The sequence below is a fragment of the Halichoeres trimaculatus genome, unplaced genomic scaffold (genome assembly GCF_033239565.1).
Source record: "Halichoeres trimaculatus isolate MK-OKI-2021-1 unplaced genomic scaffold, fHalTri1.1 fHalTri1_scaffold_24, whole genome shotgun sequence".
In the NCBI taxonomy this organism is placed as follows: Eukaryota; Metazoa; Chordata; class Actinopteri; order Labriformes; family Labridae; genus Halichoeres; species Halichoeres trimaculatus.
Genome location: NW_027437202.1, coordinates 7,521,613 through 7,544,181, shown reverse-complemented (window position 1 = coordinate 7,544,181; position 22,569 = coordinate 7,521,613). Strand labels below are relative to the sequence as shown.

General features: G+C 46.1%; 1 protein-coding gene across 5 annotated transcripts; it reads left to right on the top strand.

Annotated features, from left to right (window-relative positions):
* The first annotated feature begins 213 nt into the window (after positions 1-213).
* LOC141786189 (mitogen-activated protein kinase kinase kinase kinase 4-like) lies at positions 214-21,309 on the top strand. 5 transcript variants are annotated; one of them, XM_074664934.1, is made up of 32 exons: positions 214-482; positions 819-884; positions 8,017-8,073; positions 9,482-9,607; positions 9,694-9,804; positions 9,883-9,973; positions 11,217-11,347; positions 11,453-11,507; positions 11,591-11,669; positions 12,040-12,215; positions 12,301-12,373; positions 12,454-12,664; positions 12,737-12,898; positions 12,979-13,065; positions 13,227-13,628; positions 14,123-14,275; positions 14,535-14,819; positions 14,964-15,064; positions 15,151-15,287; positions 15,380-15,474; positions 16,089-16,267; positions 16,350-16,479; positions 16,645-16,917; positions 17,518-17,635; positions 17,718-17,888; positions 17,973-18,116; positions 18,195-18,329; positions 18,407-18,507; positions 18,579-18,728; positions 18,808-18,967; positions 19,040-19,179; positions 19,254-21,309. In XM_074664934.1, the coding sequence occupies exons 1-32, from the start codon at positions 426-428 to the stop codon at positions 19,335-19,337; spliced, it is 4,440 nt and encodes a 1,479-aa protein (XP_074521035.1). In that variant the 5' UTR covers positions 214-425; the 3' UTR covers positions 19,338-21,309. The 5 variants fall into 5 exon arrangements, with proteins under 5 accessions (XP_074521035.1, XP_074521036.1, XP_074521033.1 ...); XM_074664935.1 differs by lacking the exon at positions 13,227-13,628 and having other exon boundaries at positions 15,151-15,275; positions 19,254-21,308; XM_074664932.1 differs by lacking the exon at positions 13,227-13,628 and having other exon boundaries at positions 19,254-21,308.
* Positions 21,310-22,569: the final 1,260 nt, after the last annotated feature.

The window sequence follows — 22,569 nt, the reverse complement described above, 5'->3', positions numbered from 1 at the left end:
GCGTTGATTACAGGAAAGAGGTGGTTGAAATAACTATCAAAAATATTGCCTTTAAAAAAGAAGAAGAAAAGGGCTGCTTAAAAGCTTCAAATCAGTGTTTTGTGTGACGTTATGTGATATAACGCTGTGTTTTGCGATCACTATGATTCAGTGAGAGTAAACGAGTCTTTTATTTTGAAACCCTCGAGCGGAAGTGCTCGTCTACCGTGTCACCAGTGGCTGGAGCCTGGAGAGAGCGGACAGGGAGCCCGCTGCTGCCACCTCAACATGGAGTAACGAGCCCAGCGATCGCCGATCACAAGCGGATCCCTCGGAGAGGAAAACACGACGGCCTCTGATCGCTTCAACCGCCGGAGCCCACGCAAATGCTCGAGCGGCGGTTCTTTTTTGTCCACACGAAGGAAAGCTCGGCTTTAATTTGAAAGATGGCGAACGACTCTCCAGCTAAAAGTCTAGTAGACATAGACTTGGCTTCACTGCGGGTGAGTGCAGCCGAACCGAGCCTGTGTGTGTTTTTTGGATGTTTTACCCTCTGTTACTGTAGATTTCTCGATCAATCACAGAATCTGGACTGTGCCTGACAGCAGCAGGGTAAACCTGGAGCTCTGTGTGTCTTCATGTAACAGCTGAAGTATTGAAAATGACCGCTGAGCCGTAGCGAGGTGTTGCCAGTGTCTGCTTTTTCCTTTGTTCGGGATGCATTTGGCATGTAGGGGAGACCGGGGCGCAACAGCTGGCTCACCCTGCACAATGTTGATCATTTAAAATAAATCAAAGTATCCCTTTTCTGACTCTTGATCTGTCTTTTTCCTTTTCAGGATCCAGCTGGGATATTTGAATTGGTGGAGGTAGTTGGAAATGGCACCTATGGACAAGTATACAAGGTTGGTTGGAGGCGCAGTGCATGGCCTGTCCTGTTTTTAGTCTGGAGCTTATGTTTTTTTCCTCCTCATGAAGCCCAGAAACTAAACAAATCATGTTGAATAGACTTGATCTGGATTTCAATCCCCATTACTTAAAATGTGCTTGGAAAAGAAGGATGAGATGTTGCAGATCTTGGTAGTGTAAGCTTGTTTTTGGCATGAGCTGTGGTGTTATTGTTAATTATTCAGCTGAGAGATGTGTGCAAAGAGTGAATCAGACAGTCTGCTGTCTGATGCATCACCTATCTTACATCACCTGCTTTACTGAAAGTAGATGAGGAGGCCAGGATGGAGAAATCTGTCATGAGACTCATCATGGTGGCCTCTGTGTGCAGCCTGATGTCATGAAAAGCACATTTTCTGTCCTCTAGAAATCAGGACTTTTACACTTCAGCGGATGGGAATCCCACTCTGTGGGCCATCTGCTGTTGGTGTCGCGTTTCTCTGTAAAAAAATTAACATTACTGCTGCTGAAAGACATCGCCAAGGAGGAGAGGAAGCATGCACTAGTGTGGGAGTCAAAGATGTGGATGAGGGGTGTCTCTTTTGTGATTTCTGCAGCTAACGTGGCTCATGTTTGTTGCCTGTCTGCACCAAATGTAGAATTAGAGATGTGTGTGCTAACTAACCTCACATGGATGCATTGCTAGCATTGTCTGTGTCTGGTTCAACCCTTTGTAATGCATGAGCAGTCTTAGCTAAAGAGTAATAACACATCAGTCTATAAGGATTCTGTGTGATGGGGATGGTATTTTGCACCTGTCTCTGAATTTTTCTGCAAAAAGCATAAAAAAAATGTTTGTATGACATGGTTTTATTTAGCTGCAGCATCCAGATCCTTTATTTTATGCTGTGGTGGATTTCTGTTGCAGTTATAAATGCTGCACAATCATCAGGCATGTTAGCACAAGCAGCTAACAGGTTAGCAGAAGCAGCTAAATAGCACATCAATTTGCTCGTGCACTGAGCTAAGTATTAAATTCCAGGCCCACAGTGCTCCAGTGACCTGCATTCGATCCCCTGGTGTGCTGAACTTCAGGATCCCCCCTGCACACTCTCAGCTCATCAGTGTGCATGTGCCACCTGAAATCAGCCTCTGTGCAGCGCAGATAGAAGCAGTCATTAAAGAAGTGTGACGCTCGCATGCTATCTTCCAGCCAGATGGTTCTGAGCCGGGCGTATGGGACTCAGAATTACTGCTTCTCTGTCTTTTTTTGTCCCGTTTAATCTCTCGCTCCATTCACTGTCCAGTGCTAATTCTATTTGCGAGTGCTGCTGTATGGGAATGGTGCTCATACTTAGAGAGAGGCTGTCAGATTAGTCTGACACAAAGACACGGTCGTAACAGCCTGCATGAGATAAGCTAAACTGTGTAAGCAAAGTGTTTGCTTTTACTGCTCCAGCTCCCTGCAGCAGCCTCTCTTCGATCAGCCGTCGATCAGTGCATTGACTGTCACGTTAAACAGTTGAATGAGCATGTGGCCTGTGAGCATGTGCAGTGTGAGGAGGAGGAGGAGGAGGAGGAGGGGGTCAGCTGTAGAGGAGCAGCTGTCCAATTCCAGACAGAACCTGCCCACCACTCACACAAAGCTGAGTTTGTCCCCTCACTCTTTGGGTCTCTCCACTCCGTCAGTCAGCTCAAACCCACAGAAAGGAGGAGTTTGTCTGCAGGGTTTCAAACTCCAACCGACTGAATAATCACAACAGGCCCCCAACTGAAACAGGGTGGAGTTTCTTCTCCCTCTGAGGCCTTTTTTTCTGCTTTGTCAAGCACTTGGTCACAGACTGCAAAGGCCTTTTTAGATAACACAATGTGGCCGAGCTTCTTTGCCTTTTGATTTGTGGTGACTTTTGATTCCTTTGAGGTGTTTTCAGGGAACAGAGTGCCTTATTCAGCATTTTAGTGCAGATTTAACATTCATTTAACATCCTATTCCTTACTGCAGAAGTAGAAGTTTTCTGAAAATGCACACATCCTGCAAGCTAATGTCTGGTGCATGCCCCTTTTCTTGTCTTTCTTGTGCAGTTAAAATACTCCACGCTCATTTATAAACTGGATTAGCACGTATCACGCCTGGCTTTGGATCAGATCCCACTAAAACCTCCTCATGCATCTCCTCCGTGTTGCACAACACGCAGCTTAACGCAGAAAACCGTCCTCTAAGACCCAAAATGCCATGTCAAGCCTCTCTGTCCAGGCTGCAGATTACAGTCCAGACGTAATGAAAGTGACATCATGAGCTGAAACCTCTTTACCTCCATAAACAGGATCACAGGAGCATCTCTGCAGAAGTCGCCACCTTTTTTGCACAGACTACGGAAGCGTTGCATGAAATGTGTGCAGAACAGTTGAGCTCAGTCATTAGTTATTTAAAACAAAGCTGTGTGAGAGCACAGCGCTCAAAGTGCAGCAGCAGCTCCTCTCCCTCCTCCTCTTATCAGCTGGCTCGGACCCAGCAGGCTCAGTGAACGATCTCAGGTGCCTGGCTCTGAACGGAGGAGCGTAATGAGTAATGATAACACAGACCGAGACATAATTCCTCAAATTGTGCATGGTATGCTGGGAAGATTCCCTGCTGCTCTACCGAAAGGCCATATATAGTCAGAGCCGGAGGCAGCCGAGCCCCTGCTGACCTGCCTCCCACCCTGCATCCACAGGGAGTGCCTCGGCTGGACCCACCAGTGTTTTCTTACCATCATGTGCGTGCTCTCTGCTGAATTGACCGGGGGTTTATTTGGTGTGATGCCAGAACTCAATGACAAACACCAGCAGAGTCATGTGACTGAGCGCTCACTTTATTCTTCAGCGTGGACATCTTTACCCATTTCCTGTGTTGGTGAAGCTCCTTGAAGCTGATTGGCCGCCAAGGCGAGGATCCCACACCGTGTCACACTTTCTCCCCGATTCAGACCCAGAGCGGCTCTTTGTCCATGTCGACCCTCGCCCTAATGGGTGTCACAAGACCTGCAACGTCCCCTGACTGACCACACCGCCTGAACAGAAACACTCTGTGTGTGTGTGAGATGAGACAAAAAGGCGCTACTGGACGACACAGTCTCTGTCCTGTCTTTCCTCAGAGCCTCCACTTGACAGCTCTTCGAAGAAACGCTCTAATGTTTGAATCTGTCTGGGAGAAAAGACGCTCTTGTGTTGCAAGACATCTGGTCCAGATCTAGGACGGGGACTTAACTTTAAGGCTGCCCTAGAAAAGCTGATAATTGAAATCATCAGTAAAGAAAAGCAGAGCCAGCTTCTGATTCAAGCTGCAAAAACCCAGTGTTCAGGAGTTGGTTTTTCATCCTCAGGAAAGACTCGGGCTTCGTCTTTGATCCCGTCCAGAAGCCGAGCGCTGCACTGGGATCAATAACTGCACAGTCACTCTGCTGGCCTCCTCTCTCAGACTCTTATTCAGCTTTTTCTGCGTGCTCGCGCTCTCATTCACGTATCTTCTTCTGCTCTCATTGCATCGCCCTCCACCTCTCCTCCTTTTCTTTTTCCCCTCATCCTTTCTTCTGTGAGGAGCAGAGGAGGCAGGGCAGAGGCTGCGTGTGTGAGAATTGGGTCAGTGTGCTTGTATGCAGCAGCAGCAGCAGCAGCAGCGCTGGAGCCCAGAGCGGCAGGAGCGAGGCGCAGCCCTGGATGTCATGTGCTGCCTCCTCCTCCTGATTGATCCTCTCTGCTCCCAGCATCCATCAGAAGTGTGTGTATCTGCTGACCTGCCTTTTTATCACCTTCCGTCCAACTCCCCCAGTTCAAATGTCACCTCAGATGTTCACGCGACCCCGCGCAGGGGGTCATCCATCCCTCATTACTGCAGCTCCACCAGCTCACACCTCACCACAAACACACGCTCTCAGCGGTGACCTTTCAGAGCAGCTCTCCCTCCGCCGCTGTGTGAACTAATAATATGAAACCACGTTTGTTTTGCACCTACATGGCTGGTTAGCTGCAGCGGCAGTGTGAGCCAGGAGTCCTGTTGGTGGAAAACAGCGAGCTGGAGACCCGCCAGCGTTTTGAAAGAGTTGCCAAGTGTGATGGATCTTACATTAATGCGAGAGAGGTAGGGAGGGAGAGGTTCTGGTCAATTAGGCCGCAGCGGATAGGAGCTGTGTGGGGAAGCGTATGGGAAACAGCACTCCCTTTTTTCCACACAGACCACTAACGATGCTGCAGAGCATTACTGCTCGGGCTAAGTGAAAATCCGCCCTGAGAGACGTACGACTGGTTTCACAACAGGGCACTTAAAATCTTTAAGACTGTGGGAGCGGGGAGGCTTCCTTTTGTTTAAAGCAGGGACAACAACTCGAAAAGGTTTGGATCACTTTAGGAGTTTTTGGTTGTGTGACTTTAAATGCTCCAAAACAAAGTGCTCATATTACAAAATGCAAATTATTAAGGCAGCAGAAGGTAGACCAGCAACTCCTGTATCAAACTGTGTGTTTGTGGATTGTTGGTAATAACCTGTTCATGCGGGTGATGACGGGTCAGTCTAACAGTCGCTCAGGATTTAAGCACTGTTTTAGCCAAAGTAAAAAGTAGGGATTGCAAGATATATCAGTATGAATATAGGCAGATATTTACTCATTAGCTGCCGGTATTTTATTTTATCCTAACAGCAATATTCATATCCGTATTGTCCATCCCTGTTAAAAACTGATTTCTCCTCCTCGTGTTGCTAATTTAGCTGTTTCTGTAGATTTTAACGTCAAAGCACAAAGTCAGTCAGCTGATCGGTTGGTGGAGAGCTGGAGAGAGGCCAGCAGCACATCTGGCCACGCTTAAGAGGAGCTGTGACGGGAGGAGAGGAGATGGGAGCGCCGAGTGATTGCTTGGTGCCTCGGATAACCTCAGCAAAGACACGCCCAAGGAAGTGCTCCCCCTGATGATCCAACGATTATCAATCTTCTAATTTAACCATCTCATCCTCTTTGCTTCCCCTTCCTTAAAAATAAAAACAATAATAATGAATTCATAAGATCTCCAGGGAGGACTTTGTCTCCAAACTTTCTCATTTCAAAGAAAGCATCTGGATGACCTTAGGGAACAAAAACAAGTCAGTGAACTCGTGTGTTATCCAGGCGTCTTATTACTCATATGCTAATGTTGCGTAACCCGGTTGTTTTGTGGTATCAGGATGCAATAATGATGCGGTCTAGATAAGCCTCTCTCCACCCAGAAACTGGAGACACGTTTGGGTTTGTGCGGCTGTAAAATCAGGCTAATGGGGAAGAAGCTCTCGCAGGAAACACTTTATACTCAGAGGAAAGGAAGTGTTGTAGGAATTAATCTCAACCTGGACTAGAGGAGTAGTTCACCTTTAACCGGCTGACACTGACTTCTTCCTGCTAACATCAGCGCTAGCAGCTAGCGCTTGGGGAGCTGACAGCCGTAATGTCAGCTCCAGTGTTGTTTTTGTGTTGGCGACCCCTGGGATCAAAGTGGGGAGGATTAAAGCATTGTAAAGTGTCCCTCTCACCCCCCTCCGTCCTGCCCTGTGAAAAGAGCCCGGGCCCCTAAGCCTGCCTGGCTTTTATTGTCATAATCCATACAGTTTCAATTGACTATGGAATGCACTGGCTGAGATGATGCTGCTGTGTTGGTGTGTGTGTGTCTGGATGTGTGTGTCTGGATGTGTGCAGGAGGTCGGTGCCGTCTCTATCGACGTCCCTGACACAGTTGCTGCTGCAGTGACCGGTGCAGCAGCAGCAGCCGCAGCAGCTCGATCGCTGCAGCGTCCCTCAGAGTCAGGAGGGGAATACCCACGCCAGAAATGTCCCACGTTTTATCTCCTCTCCAGGGGGGAGGGAGGGAGGAGCAGGGGGGAGGCCTCTATTTTGGTCTTTTGTTTATGTAAGGAGTGGCAGGAGGGTGTTAGGGGAGCAAAGGAGTCTGGGAATGTTGGGGTGCTATAGCTGGGTACGTACTGCATATAGCGTGGGATAGAGGCTGTAACATGAATAAACAGTTCATTTGGGAAGTTTGAGATGCATTGTGGGTAGGGATGGGTATCGGATTAAGTTCTTTTACAGTTAGGATTTATTTTTATTTATTTGCACCATAAATTAGAAACAATTACACTGGCATTGAAAAGAAAATGCAAAACTAAACTCTCTTTCCTCGTGTTGTGCAAAAGTTCTTCCCAATTCTGGAGACTCAATATGATCTTTGTTTGTTTATTTATTTGTTTATTTTTTGGTAGCTTATCTTTGTTTAAATATATGGGCTACTCAGATAAGCATTTGGCTTCTGCCTATGCCTTTTCAGTCACTACTTATTATAAGAATTCTGGTCTATTTTGTGACAAATATTGTAAAATGTATGTTGACTGAATAAAAAATCCTAAAAGAAGAAATAAATAAATAAAAGATAGTGCAGGAGATAAAAACCCCAAAGTGGGCTTATCAAAGATACCTCTCCAAATTGAGTTATTAATAAAAATATAAGAAGAAAAAGAAATAAGATTCAATACAAGCGCAGTATTTTTTGTTTTTACCTGTAAAAATAATAAAATTAGACTTTTTTATATTTAATGTTAACTTGTTTATCTGGAACCATTCTGAAAATATTCCTACTCCAGAATTAGCTTCACTAATTAACGAATCAAAATTATTGTTAGTCAGAATCAAGGTTGTATGGTGGAAGACACAGAAGCTAAATCATTGATGTGCACAAGGACCAAGTATGGAGCCCTGAGGGACACCATATGATAATTGAGCTCTGGATGATGCATAACCATTAATATAAACAAATTGTTCACGATTCAAAACATAACTGGCAAACCAACTGTATGATAAATCCTGAAATCCATAACGATGAAGTTTAGAAAGTAAGGATCCAGGTAAAATCAAAAGGTACCATGTTTTAGTACCTAAATGCATCCTTGTGACTGTGAGGGAGTGGAAGAGTAGGGGATTTTCCTACTGGACATGAACGCAGCATTGCTGACGAATAAATATGTTAAATTAATAACAATTTACATTTTATTATTAAACAAATTTGTGTTTTTTACCACACATACATATTTTCATACACACAGAAAGAAGCACAATCAGCTTTGTTTGACCCTCATCTCTGCTCCTCTTCTCCTCACAGGGACGTCATGTCAAGACTGGACAGCTGGCTGCCATCAAAGTCATGGACGTCACCGAGGTAAGGACGAGCCCTGTTTCCCCGCTCTGCATCTCGATGTAAATTCATCTTTTCTGTTAAAACGCGACCCCGGGCTGAAGAGCCTCGCCAGCTCTCGTCTGCTTGGTATTAAAATGAATCGACATTCCTTCACATCTGACGTCTAAATGTTTTCGCGCCTCCAAAAGAGGAGAATGCCATGCTTTGTAGCTAACAGCAGGAGGAGGGGTCAACAACAGGAGGCTTATTGAGTGAAGTGCGTCATTCAGCTGTGGCAGGGCTCCTCTGCAGATGCAAACGTGGAAATGAGCGCGGGACACAGAGGAGGAAGAGTAACCCTGAAATACACCTGCACTCTCTGCCCTGACTTGCCTGCTGCCACTCCTCACGTCAGGATGAGTCAGAGTGACACCTCACCTGATTTGTTGTCATATGTGAGCCGTGTTGCGACATCACTTCCTGTGCTGAATGAAGACTCTGAGTTTACTACGGGTGTGAACTTTGAACGCGTACCTGAGCTGTTGTAATCGTCTCCATCGCTGATTATTTACCGTGCGTCATCTTGTTTGTGTCTGGCATGAAGCAGACAGTTAGTAGTTTCTTCTTTCTGTCACTATATGATTGTGTCCATCTCCCCCTCACCTCCCCACCTGACCGAGGCCTTCGCTGTCGAGGAGTGTGATAATCCAACAGCTGCACAGCAGAGCAGAGCAGGAGAGGGGGAGGATGGGAAAGGGGAGAGGAGGGAGCGGGGGACAGAAAAGCTGACGTCAACTCAGACGAGTCATGCAGCAGCAGCTCTTACGATGCACGCAGAGATTTACCTTCCTCAGTTTGCTCGTGTTATCGCCTGAAAAAACAAAATCAGAGCAAATACTGAGACGTATCTGCACAGCCACGCCCTCCTCCTCCTCCTCCTCCTCCTCCTCCTACTCCTACTGTACTCCCTGTCTGCGCTGTAACCTAAGAGGGACACAGGCTGAGCATGTGTCCAATCACTGTGTCACTGTTAATCATTGTCAGGTCAGCTAGTTCAGGTTGCAGCGACTGTTAAAGGGATATTCCCCAGAATAAACAAGACACTCCTTACTCTCCTCTCCTCCTCAGACGCTCATCGATCTCACGCACCTCCTTTTATTTCTAACATGTCATCGTCCTCCGTCCAGCGCGGCTCACTCATGCATCATTAATCCCCAAACAAAGGAATCATTTGCCGGTAGACGGACGACTCATCGCACATTGTTTCAGAGCAAAGTCCTCCACGCTGGATTAAACCCACACCAGGCGTTGTCACGTTGCTTCCCCTGACCCCAAATATTAAAGAGAATTGATTTAAGTCTTCTTCCTCATCTTCATCCACAGCTCAAATAAACACTTATTTTTTTACTGCGCTCTCATCCATGTGTGTGTTTTGTCTCCGTGCTTCAAGGATGAAGAGGAGGAAATTAAACTGGAGATCAATATGCTGAAGAAGTACTCCCACCACAGAAACATCGCCACGTACTACGGCGCCTTCATCAAAAAGAGCCCCCCAGGACACGACGACCAGCTTTGGGTAAGTCTTCAAATCCACGTGAGAGAAGAAGCTTTCACCCCTGACGTTCCTGACGTTCCTGACGTTCCTGATGACCTGTTTTCCAGCTGGTGATGGAGTTCTGTGGAGCCGGATCCATCACAGACCTGGTGAAGAACACGAAGGGGAACCAGCTGAAAGAGGACTGGATCGCTTACATCTCCAGAGAGATCCTCAGAGTGAGCTCACATCCATCCTCTCTCCTCACTTTCTTTCTTTTTTTCCTCTCGTTAATTTTCTGTCGCTCGTCTCTTCAGGGTCTCGCGCATCTTCACGCCCACCACGTCATCCATCGAGACATCAAGGGCCAGAACGTCCTGCTGACTGAGAACGCAGAGGTCAAGCTGGGTGAGTTCTTAACACACATTACACTTTTTTTTCAAATATCTTTATTGATTTTTTTTATATGGTAAAAAAGGTAAATATTGACACACATATACTCACCTAAAGGTACGTAAACAAGCAAACATAACATTCTTCTTCTATGGTTTTCACATTTTGCTAGCCTGTTGTTTTGTTGACAGTGCTTAGTTTTGATTTTTGCAACAAGGATTAGTTTCAGTTAAGTTTTAGTTTAGTTTAGTTTTAGTTTTTCATACCTTATTAACCAGGTGCATATCCATAAAGGTCAGAGTAAATATTTTATAATACTTTTTATTTTCAAGTCCAACATAGAGGTCACTGCTCAGTCAATGCTGATACTGAACTGTTGGCTGCTGCCTTAAACACATGAAAATGAAATAAACTTAATACAAAAATATATATATATAAATTATGTAAAAATAATGTTAAAATAAAATAAATAAAACTAATATAAAAATAAATTAAATAAAAACAATGTTAACATAAATTAAATAAAAATGTAAAAAAAATAAATTATATAAAAATAATGGTAACATAAATTAATCAAAATTATATATATAATATAAATAAAATAAAATAATATAAAATGAATTATATAAAAATAACGTAAACATAAAATGAATAAAAATAATATAACATAAATTATGCAAAGATAATTTTAACTTAGATTAAATTGAAATAATAAAAAATAAATTATTTAAAAATATTTTTAACATCAGTTAAATAAAAATAATGTAAAAATAAATTATTTAAAAATAATTTTAACATAAATTAAATAAAAATAATACAAAAATAAATTATTTAAAAATAATGTTAACATAAATTAAATAAAAACAATAAAAACAAATTATTTGAAAATAATTTTATAACATAAGTTAGATAAAAATAATATAAACATAAATTATATAAAAATAATGTTAACATTAATTAAAGAAAAATAATAAAAAAATATTTTAAAATAATTTTAAAATAAATTGTAACAATAAAGTCAGACTCACATGAAATTAAACTATTACAGATAGTTCAGTTTGAGTTAACTGCAATGTATTTTAAATTTTAGTTTTTAGTTTTGTTTTAGTTAACTATTATAACCTTGGTGGACAGAGATTTTTTTTTTAAACAAGGACAAAGATATCTGGTCAAAAATATCCCTACACATGTGGTCCAAAACCATCTGGCTCGGTCTGACACAAAGATAATCTCACACACTCTCGTGTTTCCTCCACAGTCGACTTCGGTGTGAGCGCTCAGCTGGACCGCACAGTCGGGAGGAGGAACACCTTCATCGGCACTCCTTACTGGATGGCCCCCGAGGTCATTGCCTGTGACGAGAACCCAGACGCTACATACGACTACAGAGTAAGAAGTCTCTGAACAGGTGTATTACACCTGCGAACACGCTGATTTGTCTGAACAGGTCTGCTGGTTGTGGTTTCGCTGACTGGGCGTGGTCTTTTCTTGCAGAGTGATTTGTGGTCTTGTGGGATCACGGCTATAGAGATGGCTGAAGGAGCGCCACGTGAGTAACTTTTTTTTTCTGCGTTCTCACCTGTGCAGCTTTGAAGTTTCATTAATAATCTGTACGTGTGCTTCTTCCTCTAGCGCTTTGTGACATGCACCCCATGCGTGCTCTCTTCCTTATTCCAAGAAATCCTCCTCCGAGGCTCAAATCCAAAAAATGGTAAGATTTGCTCTTTTTCCTTTATAAATAAAACAGGAGGTTTGTAAATGTTTTTATGCCTGAATTTCCTACTTGGCTTCTCTCAGTGTAGGTTTTTGCATCATGATGTTTATCGCTGACCTCAGATCAGCTGAGATACACATCTGTGGTACACCTGCTCTGGCACGCTCAGCTTCTCCTGGCACAGAGCACAGAGCTGCTCCTGATATTAAAAAAAAACAAACAAATCCAGGAAAAAAAGGATATCTGTGTGTCATATTTCAGAGTTTTCACGGTGTGTGAGGGTTAAACATCTGTTTCGATTAACATCCTCCGAGGTGCTCCGCCACCCGCTGTCGAGATGTTGACTCTTCCTCCTCCGTCCTCACAGGTCCAAAAAGTTCTTCAGCTTCATCGAGAGCTGTCTGGTGAAAAACTACACCCAGCGCCCCCCGACGGAGCAGCTGCTGAAGCATCCCTTCATCCGAGACCAGCCCAACGAGAGGCAGGTCCGCATCCAGCTCAAAGACCACATCGACAGGACCAAGAAGAAGAGAGGAGAGAAAGGTGCGTCTGTTTTCACGCCTCAACTCCTTTTCAGATATTCGCTCTTTGAGCTGCTCAGCCAGATTTCTTCGTCTTTTTTGCGCAGATGAGACCGAGTACGAGTACAGCGGCAGCGAGGAGGAGGAAGAGGATCCTCCAGAGCAGGAGGGAGAGCCCAGGTAAGTTCAGGAGGCGTCAGATGTAAATCAAACCTTAAAACTCTTTCGTCTCTCACGCCCTGATTCCTCCCTCCACCCAGCTCCATCGTTAACGTCCCCGGCGAGTCGACTCTGCGCCGTGACTTCATCCGCCTGCAGCAAGAAAACAAAGAGCGATCTGAGGCGCTGCGCCGCCAGCAGCTCCTCCAGGAGCAGCAGCTGCGGGAGCAGGAGGAGTACAAGCGCCAGCTCCTGGCTGAGAGGCAGAAACGTATCGAGCAGCAGAAGGAGCAGCGACGGCGGCTGGAGGAGGTGAGGTTTGTCTTACGAAGGTGGCGTGACGCTCTCGTACGATGAGATACTGACGTGTCTGAACCTCCACAGCAACAACGACGTGAACGTGAAATGAGGAGGCAGCAGGAGCGGGAGCAGCGCCGCCGTGAGCAAGAGGACAAGAGGCGCATCGAGGAGATGGATCGCAGACGGAAAGAGGAGGAGGAGCGACGGCGGGCCGAGGACGAGAAGAGGAGGAATGATCGTGAGCAGGTTAGCGTTTGTTTCCTGTGAAGCACGTCGTCTTTTCCTGGTGCACGCTCGTGACGTCGGCGCCTCTGCTTTGATTTCAGGAGTACATCAGACGCCAGCTGGAGGAGGAGCAGAGGCACCTGGAGATGCTGCAGGAGCAGCTGCTGCGCGAGCAGGCCATGCTGCTGGTCAGTCACATGAAATAACACGTTTAATGTCATGATGAACGCCGATATCATCCCTCTGAGTTAGTCTGAGTTAGTCCAGCTGTGGTTAAAGAGGCGATGATGAAGTGTTTCTGTGTGAGTGTGTTCTGAGGACAGGAATTAAACGCTGGCACTGCTTTCAGTCAGGCAAACGCAGGCCGCCAGCTCTCCCGCCTCTTTTGACCACCTTGAATCAACCCCACACTCTGCAACAGGAGTTCAAGTGGCGGGAGCTCGAGGAGCAGCGCAAGGCCGAGCGGCTCCACAAGCGCCTGCAGCAGGAGCAAGCGTACCTGCTGTCGCTGCAGCACGAACCCAAACAGCAGCCCGGCGACAAGACCAAACCCCCCTCAGACCTGAACAGACCTCAGACCTCCACCCTGCCCCCTCAGACTCAGGCCCCACCTCAGACGTTACCTGACGACTCTGACGAGACTCGTCCAGACTCCCCCTGCCCCCCTCAGACTGAAAGCCCCCCTGACTCTGACCCTCCTCAGGCTGAAAGTCTGGAGCCCGCGGAGGCCGTCAGTCAGCCTGTCAGAGAGGTGAACGTCCTCCGTGGCTCTGCCGCCTGCCGCCTGCTCTCTCCACCTTCTTCTTCTTCTTCTTCTTCTTCTTCTTCTTCTTGCTTGAGTTGCGAGCTGCAGATTCTCGGTTTTAACTTCTGCATCGATGCTTTCACTTCAGACAGATTAGTCGACTCTGAATAAAAAGTTAAAGGCGGACTTTAAAAATCGCAGCCAGCTTTTTTCTGCACGTCTCTTTGCGAACTAAAACATCACTGCAGCAGGATAATAAAGATTATTCACTTCCTGTTTTATCTGAAGCCTCCGTCCTCTGTAACATGGCTGCTGTGACTCCATACGTGTGGATTGGGTCATGCATGTGGATGGCTGAGGCCCAGACTAATGTTTGGCGTCATTAACAAAGATCTTCCCGACGTCTCCAGGGATGGATCTGTGTGAAAAACACTGTTTTTATTTGTAACGTCCTCCTGGTCCTGACTTCCTCTCTGTCCTGTCCCCGCCCCTCCTCCCAGGCCGACGAGCGCTACCGTAAGAACATCCAGGGCTCCCCTCAGACCGCCCCTCCTACCAAGCAGCCCCCTCTGCCTCCCCGCTCCTCTGAACCGTTCTCCAACGGCGGCTCCTCCAACGAGGCCTCCGCCATGCACCGGCCCATGGAGCCTCAGGTAACTCCTCCCTCCTCCTTCCTCTGAGCTTGTCCTCCTCCCTGATGCTCCTCGGCAGCGTTAGAGAAACCTGCGCCCTCACCTGCATGACACACACACACACACACACGCCATCATGTTTGTGCTCCGCCTGCTGCATGTGTGTGATGATCTTTAAACAACCACACATCTTCCCTCATGTCTCACTGTGCTGTCTGCTTGTTTCACCTCCCCTCCCTCCCCCCTCCTCCTGTCTCCCCCCTCCCTCACCCTTTAAAAGGTCCAGTGGTCCCACCTGGCTGCTTTAAAAAGCAGCAACAGCGCCGCCCCCTCTCCTCCTCCTGCTCCGCCCGTCGTCTCTCGCTCCCAGTCCTTCAGTGAGACCGGCGGCGGTGGCGGCGGCGGTGTGACCTCTAACTTTGCACAGCTGCAGCTGCGCTCCCAGGACCCCCACCATCATCACCACCACCCATCGCCTGCACGCACTGACCCCCAGCCCCAACCTCCCCTTCACCACCCTCATAGACTCGAGCACCAGGGCAGCAGTGAGGAGGTGCCTCCCAAGGTAAGGGTCCCCCCGTCCTCCCCCCGTCCTCCACGCCACTCATCATCCTGAACGTCCGTCTGCCTGCTGAGCTCAGTGTCTCATCCCAACACTTTGACGTGAACAGAAAACAAAAATAAAAGACGCTTGAATCTGTTTCATCAGGTCCCGGTGAGGACGACATCCAGGTCGCCCGTCCTGTCACGCCGAGAGTCTCCTCTGCCGTCGCAGCCAGGGAACCAGGGCGGGCAGAGGAACGCCGGCAGGTATGTCGAAACGCCTTAAAGAAACCAACACTGTCCTACTTTTGTTTCCTCTGATTGTTAACGCCATCCTCTCTTTTCTCTGGCAGTAACGTGGAGCAGCGCCCTCTGTGGGACCGCGTGGAGAAGCTGCAGCCCCGTCCCGGCAGCGGCAGCTCGTCAGGCTCCAACTCCAGCTCTCAGGCCAGTCCTGGTGACCGCTTCAGGCCACGCTGTGAGTCCCCTGGTACTGTACTCGACCAAATTCTGCAAACGTAGCCTGAAACAAAAACCTGGAGCGTTTCTTTTCCTGAAGCTGCTCTTTCTGTCTCCTCACAGCTTCCTCTAAATCTGAAGGATCGCCTCTGCAGCGGCCTGAAAACATCCCCAAGAAGCCGGATGAAAAGAACGCCGCCCGGCCCACGCGACCTGCTGTAAGTCTCCGTTTCAGACGTTCTGTTGAGATGTTTGATGCTGAACGGGTGAAAACTGTCTCTGTTTGTTTGTTCCACCTGGTGTGCTCAACCTGTTGTTGGGGAACGTCTTAGGGTGACGCGGTAAGACATCACATGATCACCCCGCTGCTTTGCTTGCACCATCGCCCTGTCACTGCATCATGAGGAGACCTGCCTGTACAGCCCTTTCCCCGTCATCAGCGCGGCACCTTAGCGGTTAACTCCCTGCAGATTTGAATGCAAACACACACCTCCTGTTTGTTTGTTCCTGTCAGAGCGGCTCCTAATCTCAGCGGGCTTTGTTTCTGGATAAACCGCGGCTCGTTTGCTCCGTCGAGGATGTCAGGAAGTGTCTCCTTCCTCTCTGCTCCACGCTGACCTAACAAACCGCTTTATTAGGAGTCACAATCTGAGGGCACGGTGGCTATGACACCAGATTAACTCTGATCTAAAGATGAATTCCCAAGTTTTAGACGCACTTTAGCTCCAAGGCCTTGCTGCATGTCATCCCTCTGCTTCCCTCTCCTGACTGATAAACGACGACATGTCCTCGAAGAAAACAAAAGCTGACACGTGATCTCTGATCTCCTCAGGACCTGACGGCTCTCGCCAAGGAGCTCCGCGCCGTAGACGACGTGAAGCCTCCCCACAAAGTCACCGACTACTCCTCCTCCAGCGAAGAGTCGGGCACCACCGATGAGGAAGATGACGAGGAGGTGGACCAGGAGGCTGGAGAGGAGTCCACTTCTGGAGCCGAGGACTCCCGAGCCGGGTGGGTAGATTCATCTTTCTCATTTCACGATCAAACTGAAGTATCGTATGAATGTTAACACCCGTCTGCTTCCTGGCGTCAGATACCCTCACGGCTTCCGCAGGAGGCAGAGCAACGGCGAGACGGAGTCGGCGAAGACGATGCTGGTGGAAGACTCAGAGAGCGACCAAGCCATGACGCCCTCCAAGGACGGGACGCTGGTGATCAGACAGGTGAGAGGAGGATTTCATCTTCTCCTTCGTTGTTTTCTTTCATGATCGTCGTAGTTTAACTCAGAACCAGGTTTTCACAGATATCAGCTCGTTTACAGCAGCCACTCCTCTCCTCCTTCCTCCACCTGCTTGCTCAAGCCCAAGTTTGCCTCTTCTCACTTCCAGAGCACCGCTGAAATAAAGCGGCTGGTCAGTCTCTCATCCTCATCCTCCTCCTCTTCCTCGGCTGGCCCCGGCCTCGGCCTGCTGGAGAAAAACGGCTTTGCCGGCCGAATACACCACCTTCCAGACCTTATCCAGCAGAGCCACCACTCCCCTTCCTCATCCTCAAACATCCCCTCCTCCTCCTCCTCCTCCTCATCCTTCCCTCCATCATCTAGCCATCCCAGTCCTGCCATGTCCCCACAGACCTCCCTGGACCAGTTCACTGCCATAGAGGTATGTCACCCTCACGTCTCAGACCAACGATCCAGGACGGAGTGCGGCAGAGTTTACAGGCTCAGACATAGAGAGTCAGAATGAGGCTTTTGTTTTATTTTATAAAAATCTCACTTATCTTTCTTATTTCTTTCCTCTTCTTGATCATAAAGCTGATTATTTTTTACACGCCTCCACCTCTGAGCCTGTAAATCCTCCACATCCAGTCCGTCCTGGGTCGATGCTCTGAGCCTCTCCATGCCCTGTCCTTCCCCTTCCTGGCTTCACTCTGTCTCACCTCTGCCCCCTGCTGGCCTGGCTGACACCGTGCCTCCTCTGAGCACCTGCAGTCCACTGTCTCTCTGCTAACACTGGTGCCTCCTGGTGGTAGAACAGGGTCGTTGCATGGAGGAAACTAAATCAGAGCTTCAGAAATCAAACTTTGATCGTGTTGATTTTTGAATAACAGCTTTTTCTGCAGCGTTTCAGACAATCCTCCTGCTGGTTTCCACTAACACGCGTGTTTGGATCACTTCCTTCAGCACTAACGCTGCACATCATCTCTACTTGTATTCGTGCCGAACAGAAACATTAATTCCTCTTCCTCTGATTCTCTTCCAGTCCCAGTCGGAAAGCAGCTCCATTTCCAAACACAAGTCTTCCTCCTCCTTCACTCCCTTCATCGACCCTCGTCTTCTTCAAGTCTCTCCATCCAGCGGCAGCTCGCTCAACAACATGGGTACGTCCAGGACTAACTGAGTCTGTGAACCAGCTTACTGCAGCTCCTTCATGACGTTGTCTCCTCCTCTTTCCTCCTGCAGCAGCGTTCGGGCAGGACGGACGCCTCCCGGACCCGCTGAGGGCTGAGGCGTCTCGTAAAGGCTCTGTCGTCAACGTGAACCCGGTGAACACGCGCCCGCCGAGCGACACGCCGGAGATCCGCAAATACAAGAAGAGGTTTAACTCTGAGATCCTGTGTGCTGCTCTCTGGGGTGAGTATGAGGAGCATGAGAGGAGACAACTCCTCCTTCCTGTGGGGATTTAAACATTCATGTCCGTGCGTCCGTCTCCTCCAGGAGTGAACCTGCTGGTGGGGACAGAGAGCGGTCTGATGCTGCTGGACCGGAGCGGTCAGGGGAAAGTTTATCCGCTGATTAACAGACGTCGCATCCAGCAGATGGACGTCCTGGAGGGACTCAACGTCCTCGTCACCATATCAGGTACAAACACGCTGCATGAAGGCTTTTTAAATTTCTCTGAACTGCAGTTTAAAGCCTCACGTCGTCGGCTTCCTGCAGGTAAAAAGAACAAGCTGAGGGTCTACTACCTGTCGTGGCTGAGGAACAAGATTTTGCACAACGACCCTGAGGTGGAGAAGAAGCAGGGTTGGGTTAACGTGGGCGACCTGGAGGGTTGTGTCCACTATAAAGTCGGTACGTCCTCGATCTGTGCGCTCACGCTGACGCACAGGAAAGAGTGCGACACTAACACGCGTCTGTTTTGTTTCCAGTTAAGTACGAGAGGATTAAATTCTTGGTGCTGGCCTTGAAGAACGCTGTGGAGGTTTACGCCTGGGCTCCAAAACCGTACCACAAGTTCATGGCCTTTAAGGTACGCGTGGATGTGCGTGTGTCATCACGTCGCTTCACTTTGAGCGAGCTAACTTCTCGTCTCTTCTTTAGTCTTTCGGTGACCTGGTGCACAAGCCTCTGCTGGTGGACCTGACGGTGGAGGAGGGTCAGAGGTTAAAGGTCATCTACGGCTCCTGCTCAGGCTTCCATGCTGTGGATGTGGACTCTGGTGCTGTCTACGACATCTACCTGCCCACACATGTAAGATCTCACCTCTTCCTCTGATCACGCTCCTGTCCTCTACGTCCTCTTTAACTCCTCTCCTCCTCCTCTTCCTCAGATCCAGACCAGCATCCAGTGCCACGCCATCATCATTTTGCCAAACACTGACGGGATCGAGCTGCTGGTTTGTTACGAGGACGAGGGCGTCTACGTCAACACCTACGGACGCATCACCAAGGACGTGGTGCTGCAGTGGGGAGAGATGCCAACTTCTGTGGGTGAGTGTCGCCAAGAGTGACGACTCTTCCTCGAAGAGTTTTCAGCTGAGTAACCTCTGAGTGTCCCTGCAGCCTACATTAGGTCAAACCAGATCATGGGCTGGGGCGAGAAGGCCATAGAGATCCGCTCGGTGGAGACGGGACACCTGGACGGCGTCTTCATGCACAAGAGAGCTCAGAGACTCAAGTTCCTGTGTGAGAGGAACGACAAGGTGAGAGCTCGGTAACTCCTCCTCAATCCCTGTTCGATAAACGACAGGCGCTTCATCCACCTCTCTCCTCTTAGGTCTTCTTCGCCTCCGTGCGCCAAGGAGGAGCCAGCCAGGTCTACTTCATGACCCTGGGCCGCACTTCCCTCATGAGCTGGTAGCTGACGACCACGACCTCGGCAGAGACCACCAGATTGTGACTTTGATGTACGACGATGAAGAAGAGAAGCCTGAGACGTCTTCAGCAGATTGGACTGTAATCCTGAAAGAAGGGATTGGTTATTTCCACCTTAACCCTTGAGCCAATCCCCTTCCTCCTCCTCCTCTCTTCCTCCTCCTCTTCTTCTTCTTCTTCTGGGGTCTGTGGCCTGTTGATGGTAAATCTTTATGTGTCATAGTAAAACTTTGCATCGTGTATGTGTGTGACGGAGGAAACACTGAGCATGTGAATGACTGACGATTCGAGGCTAAACGCGACGTTGCTGTATCGAAGAAGGCGGATACCGTGCGTGTGTTTAGTCCAGGTTCTGTTCAGGTAACTCCTCTTCCTCTCACCGTAGATTTCAATTAACACTTAGTTCACAGCCACCGTCTCCCTCCTTTAAATAACGCCTGACGTGTAAATCTGCCTCCGTGTCTTCACTTTTTTGCCTTCTCCTCCTTAAAGTGAAGATTTTTTTAAGGGACCTTTCTTGATATCTCCATAAAAACAGGGTACTGGATATCAGCTTGTACATACTACATGCCTCACGTACTGTAGGTGATGTCGGACAGATGTAGCCCTGTTCATGGCAGCATGTTGCTTTGGTGTTATCCACACAGATTAGCCCCAGTTTTTCAGACACTGTATATTTTCTATGTGACTCGCTGCACATAAATAAGGACGAGGAAGGTCGTTTCAAAGCTGCGTTAGAGCCAGAAGAAAACAAACCTCTTCTCTAACGCTGACTTCATGAACGCAGACGCACCCACAGATGAGTTTTAAAGGAAAAATCCACCTTAACGATCATACACCTGTCATAAAACTTAGGGCTAAGATGAATCTTCTGTTTCATAATCCTCCTCCTGAAGTCTGCAGAGCTGTTTTCTTTTTACTGGAACATAAAACCACACACAGCACCCGGAAATGTGAGCAGCCTCCCCGCACGAGGTGGATTTCTCCTTTAATGAGGGCTAGAATAAACTGTGAATTAGCAGAATTAGCAGGTGGCCGTTAAGGTAGCATGGACGTGACGGTAAAGGGAGTGAAGAGAGGATTTGAAGCCCGCTGTCACATCCATCATTCATCTCTTTACAGTTGCCTTACAAGGATCAACCCCTCCAGGTTTTTAGGTTGATAACGTCGTTTGTAGGAACATCCGAACCAGCGTGATTCAATTGGACCTCTGTTTTTTTAACTGGATCACTTTGTCCCTCTGTTAAACCCGTTCTGCAGCTCCGTGCATGTACGAATGATCAGAATCCAGCACCAGGACTCCCCCCCTGTCCCGTCTCTGTAAAGATGTTGCCTTCACTGTAAACAGGAAAAGATGCATTCACTGTCTGCAAAGAAGGCAAAAAGTCACACGTTCTAATAGCAGTGTTACGAAACCACTTCAGACGGCGCCACCTAAGGGGCATATTTTAAACTCTGGTTTAGTTTTTAGTCTTGTTTTTAATCATGTAACCCTTCGGATAAGTATGCGACTGCAGTGGTTTTTAAATTGTAATGCACACCTTATGTTGAAATGTTTACAGAAGCAATTGTTTTGTTAAACCAATGTGCATCGATATGAATATTTATGGTTTATTTTGAGGGCAGTTTCTCCCTGTTTTTTGTATTTTGTATTATTCCCTTTTTGTACTATCATTTAGACGTTTGTGTACAGGAATAATCAACTTTTTTGCTCACGTTATGAATTACACCAGTCTAGAGTGTGATTTCACCGATTCTTCTCCATCCTGCATCGTGCACAGTGTGCCCCTGGCCGCGTGGCAGCGTGGATCAAATGATTTCTACCACACAGGTGCCAGGTGACATGTTCCCCCTCAGACGTCTCTCTGCCATGCCCCTCTAATTTATGTCCTCTCTGTGTGTACTATGGGAATTACTGTATTTTCCTGAAGGTCTTTTTTTCCATTGAATAAAATCAGAAGTAATTTACAATGGGCTGTTGTTATTTTTATCCTCAGGTTGCTTTACAGGAATTTCACTGAAGATAATATTAATGCATCTTATTTTAAGGCCCATCTTTCCCTCAAAGGTTGAGTAATATTATATTACCAAGACAGGCTCCAGTCTACTGAGACAAAAAAGAGACTGATAAAAAAATCAAAATAATAAAGGAGAATTTAAAAAATTAGGATTTCCTACATTATCATTATTAATATTATTATTATTATTACAGTTAAGAATAATTATTCTTAATATTTTTATTTTAAATTAAACTATATATAATATATTTTCTCAACAATATTGACATTATAAATATATATATATATATATATATATATATATATATATATATATATATATATATATATATATATATATATATATATATATATATATATATATATATATATATATATATATATATATATATATATATATATATATATATATATGTATATATATATATATATATATATATATATATATATATATATATATATATATATATATATATATATATATATATATATATAATTCAAGTTAAGTATAAATATTCTTAATATTATTACTTTTTATTTAACTATATATTATATATTATAATAAATATTTACATTATTATTATTAATACAATTGTTATTGTTGTTATAATTTTCATTATTTTAAGTAGTAGAAGTAAAGGTATTGGCAAAATGATGATAAAAATATATTCTGAACAAAAATCTTTTTTTTTTTTCTTTCTTTTTCATTTAAGATGGCCTTGTACCGTAGTTACCTAAGTTTTATTTCAAAGGTTTCAGGAAATAAATAATATGTCATTTTTTTGTTCATTTATTGATTTTATTTCAATTTATGATGTGGTATTATTATTGTTACTATTTTTTTATTTTTATTGTTGTTGTAGTTATGATTATCATTATTTTAAGTGGTTGTAGTAAATGTAATGTCAAAATGATCGTAATATATTCTGGACAAAAATATATTTTTTATTCTTTATTTTTCACATAAAATAGCCTTCTACCGCAGTTACCCAAGTTATAATTGAAAGGTTTCGGAGAAGAAGAAATATGTCATTTTTATGTTCATTTATTAATTTTATTTCTATTTATGTTATGTTAAAAGTCTGCATGACGTTATCATCGTTAAGTTGTGTTTTTAAACCAAATTTATTTGACTCGGAAATCATGCTATGATGCTAAAAGCATAATAATTTAAAAGTTTGCGATATAAAACTTTGACAT

Coding starts and splice junctions, on each gene's coding strand:
- LOC141786189 (XM_074664934.1), top strand. CDS start 426: ATGGCGAACGACTCTCCAGCTAAAAGTCTAGTAGACATAGACTTGGCT. Junction 11,508..11,590: donor GATGGCTGAAGGAGCGCCAC/GTGAGTAACTTT, acceptor TTCTTCCTCTAG/CGCTTTGTGACATGCACCCC. Junction 16,268..16,349: donor GCCGAGGACTCCCGAGCCGG/GTGGGTAGATTC, acceptor TCCTGGCGTCAG/ATACCCTCACGGCTTCCGCA.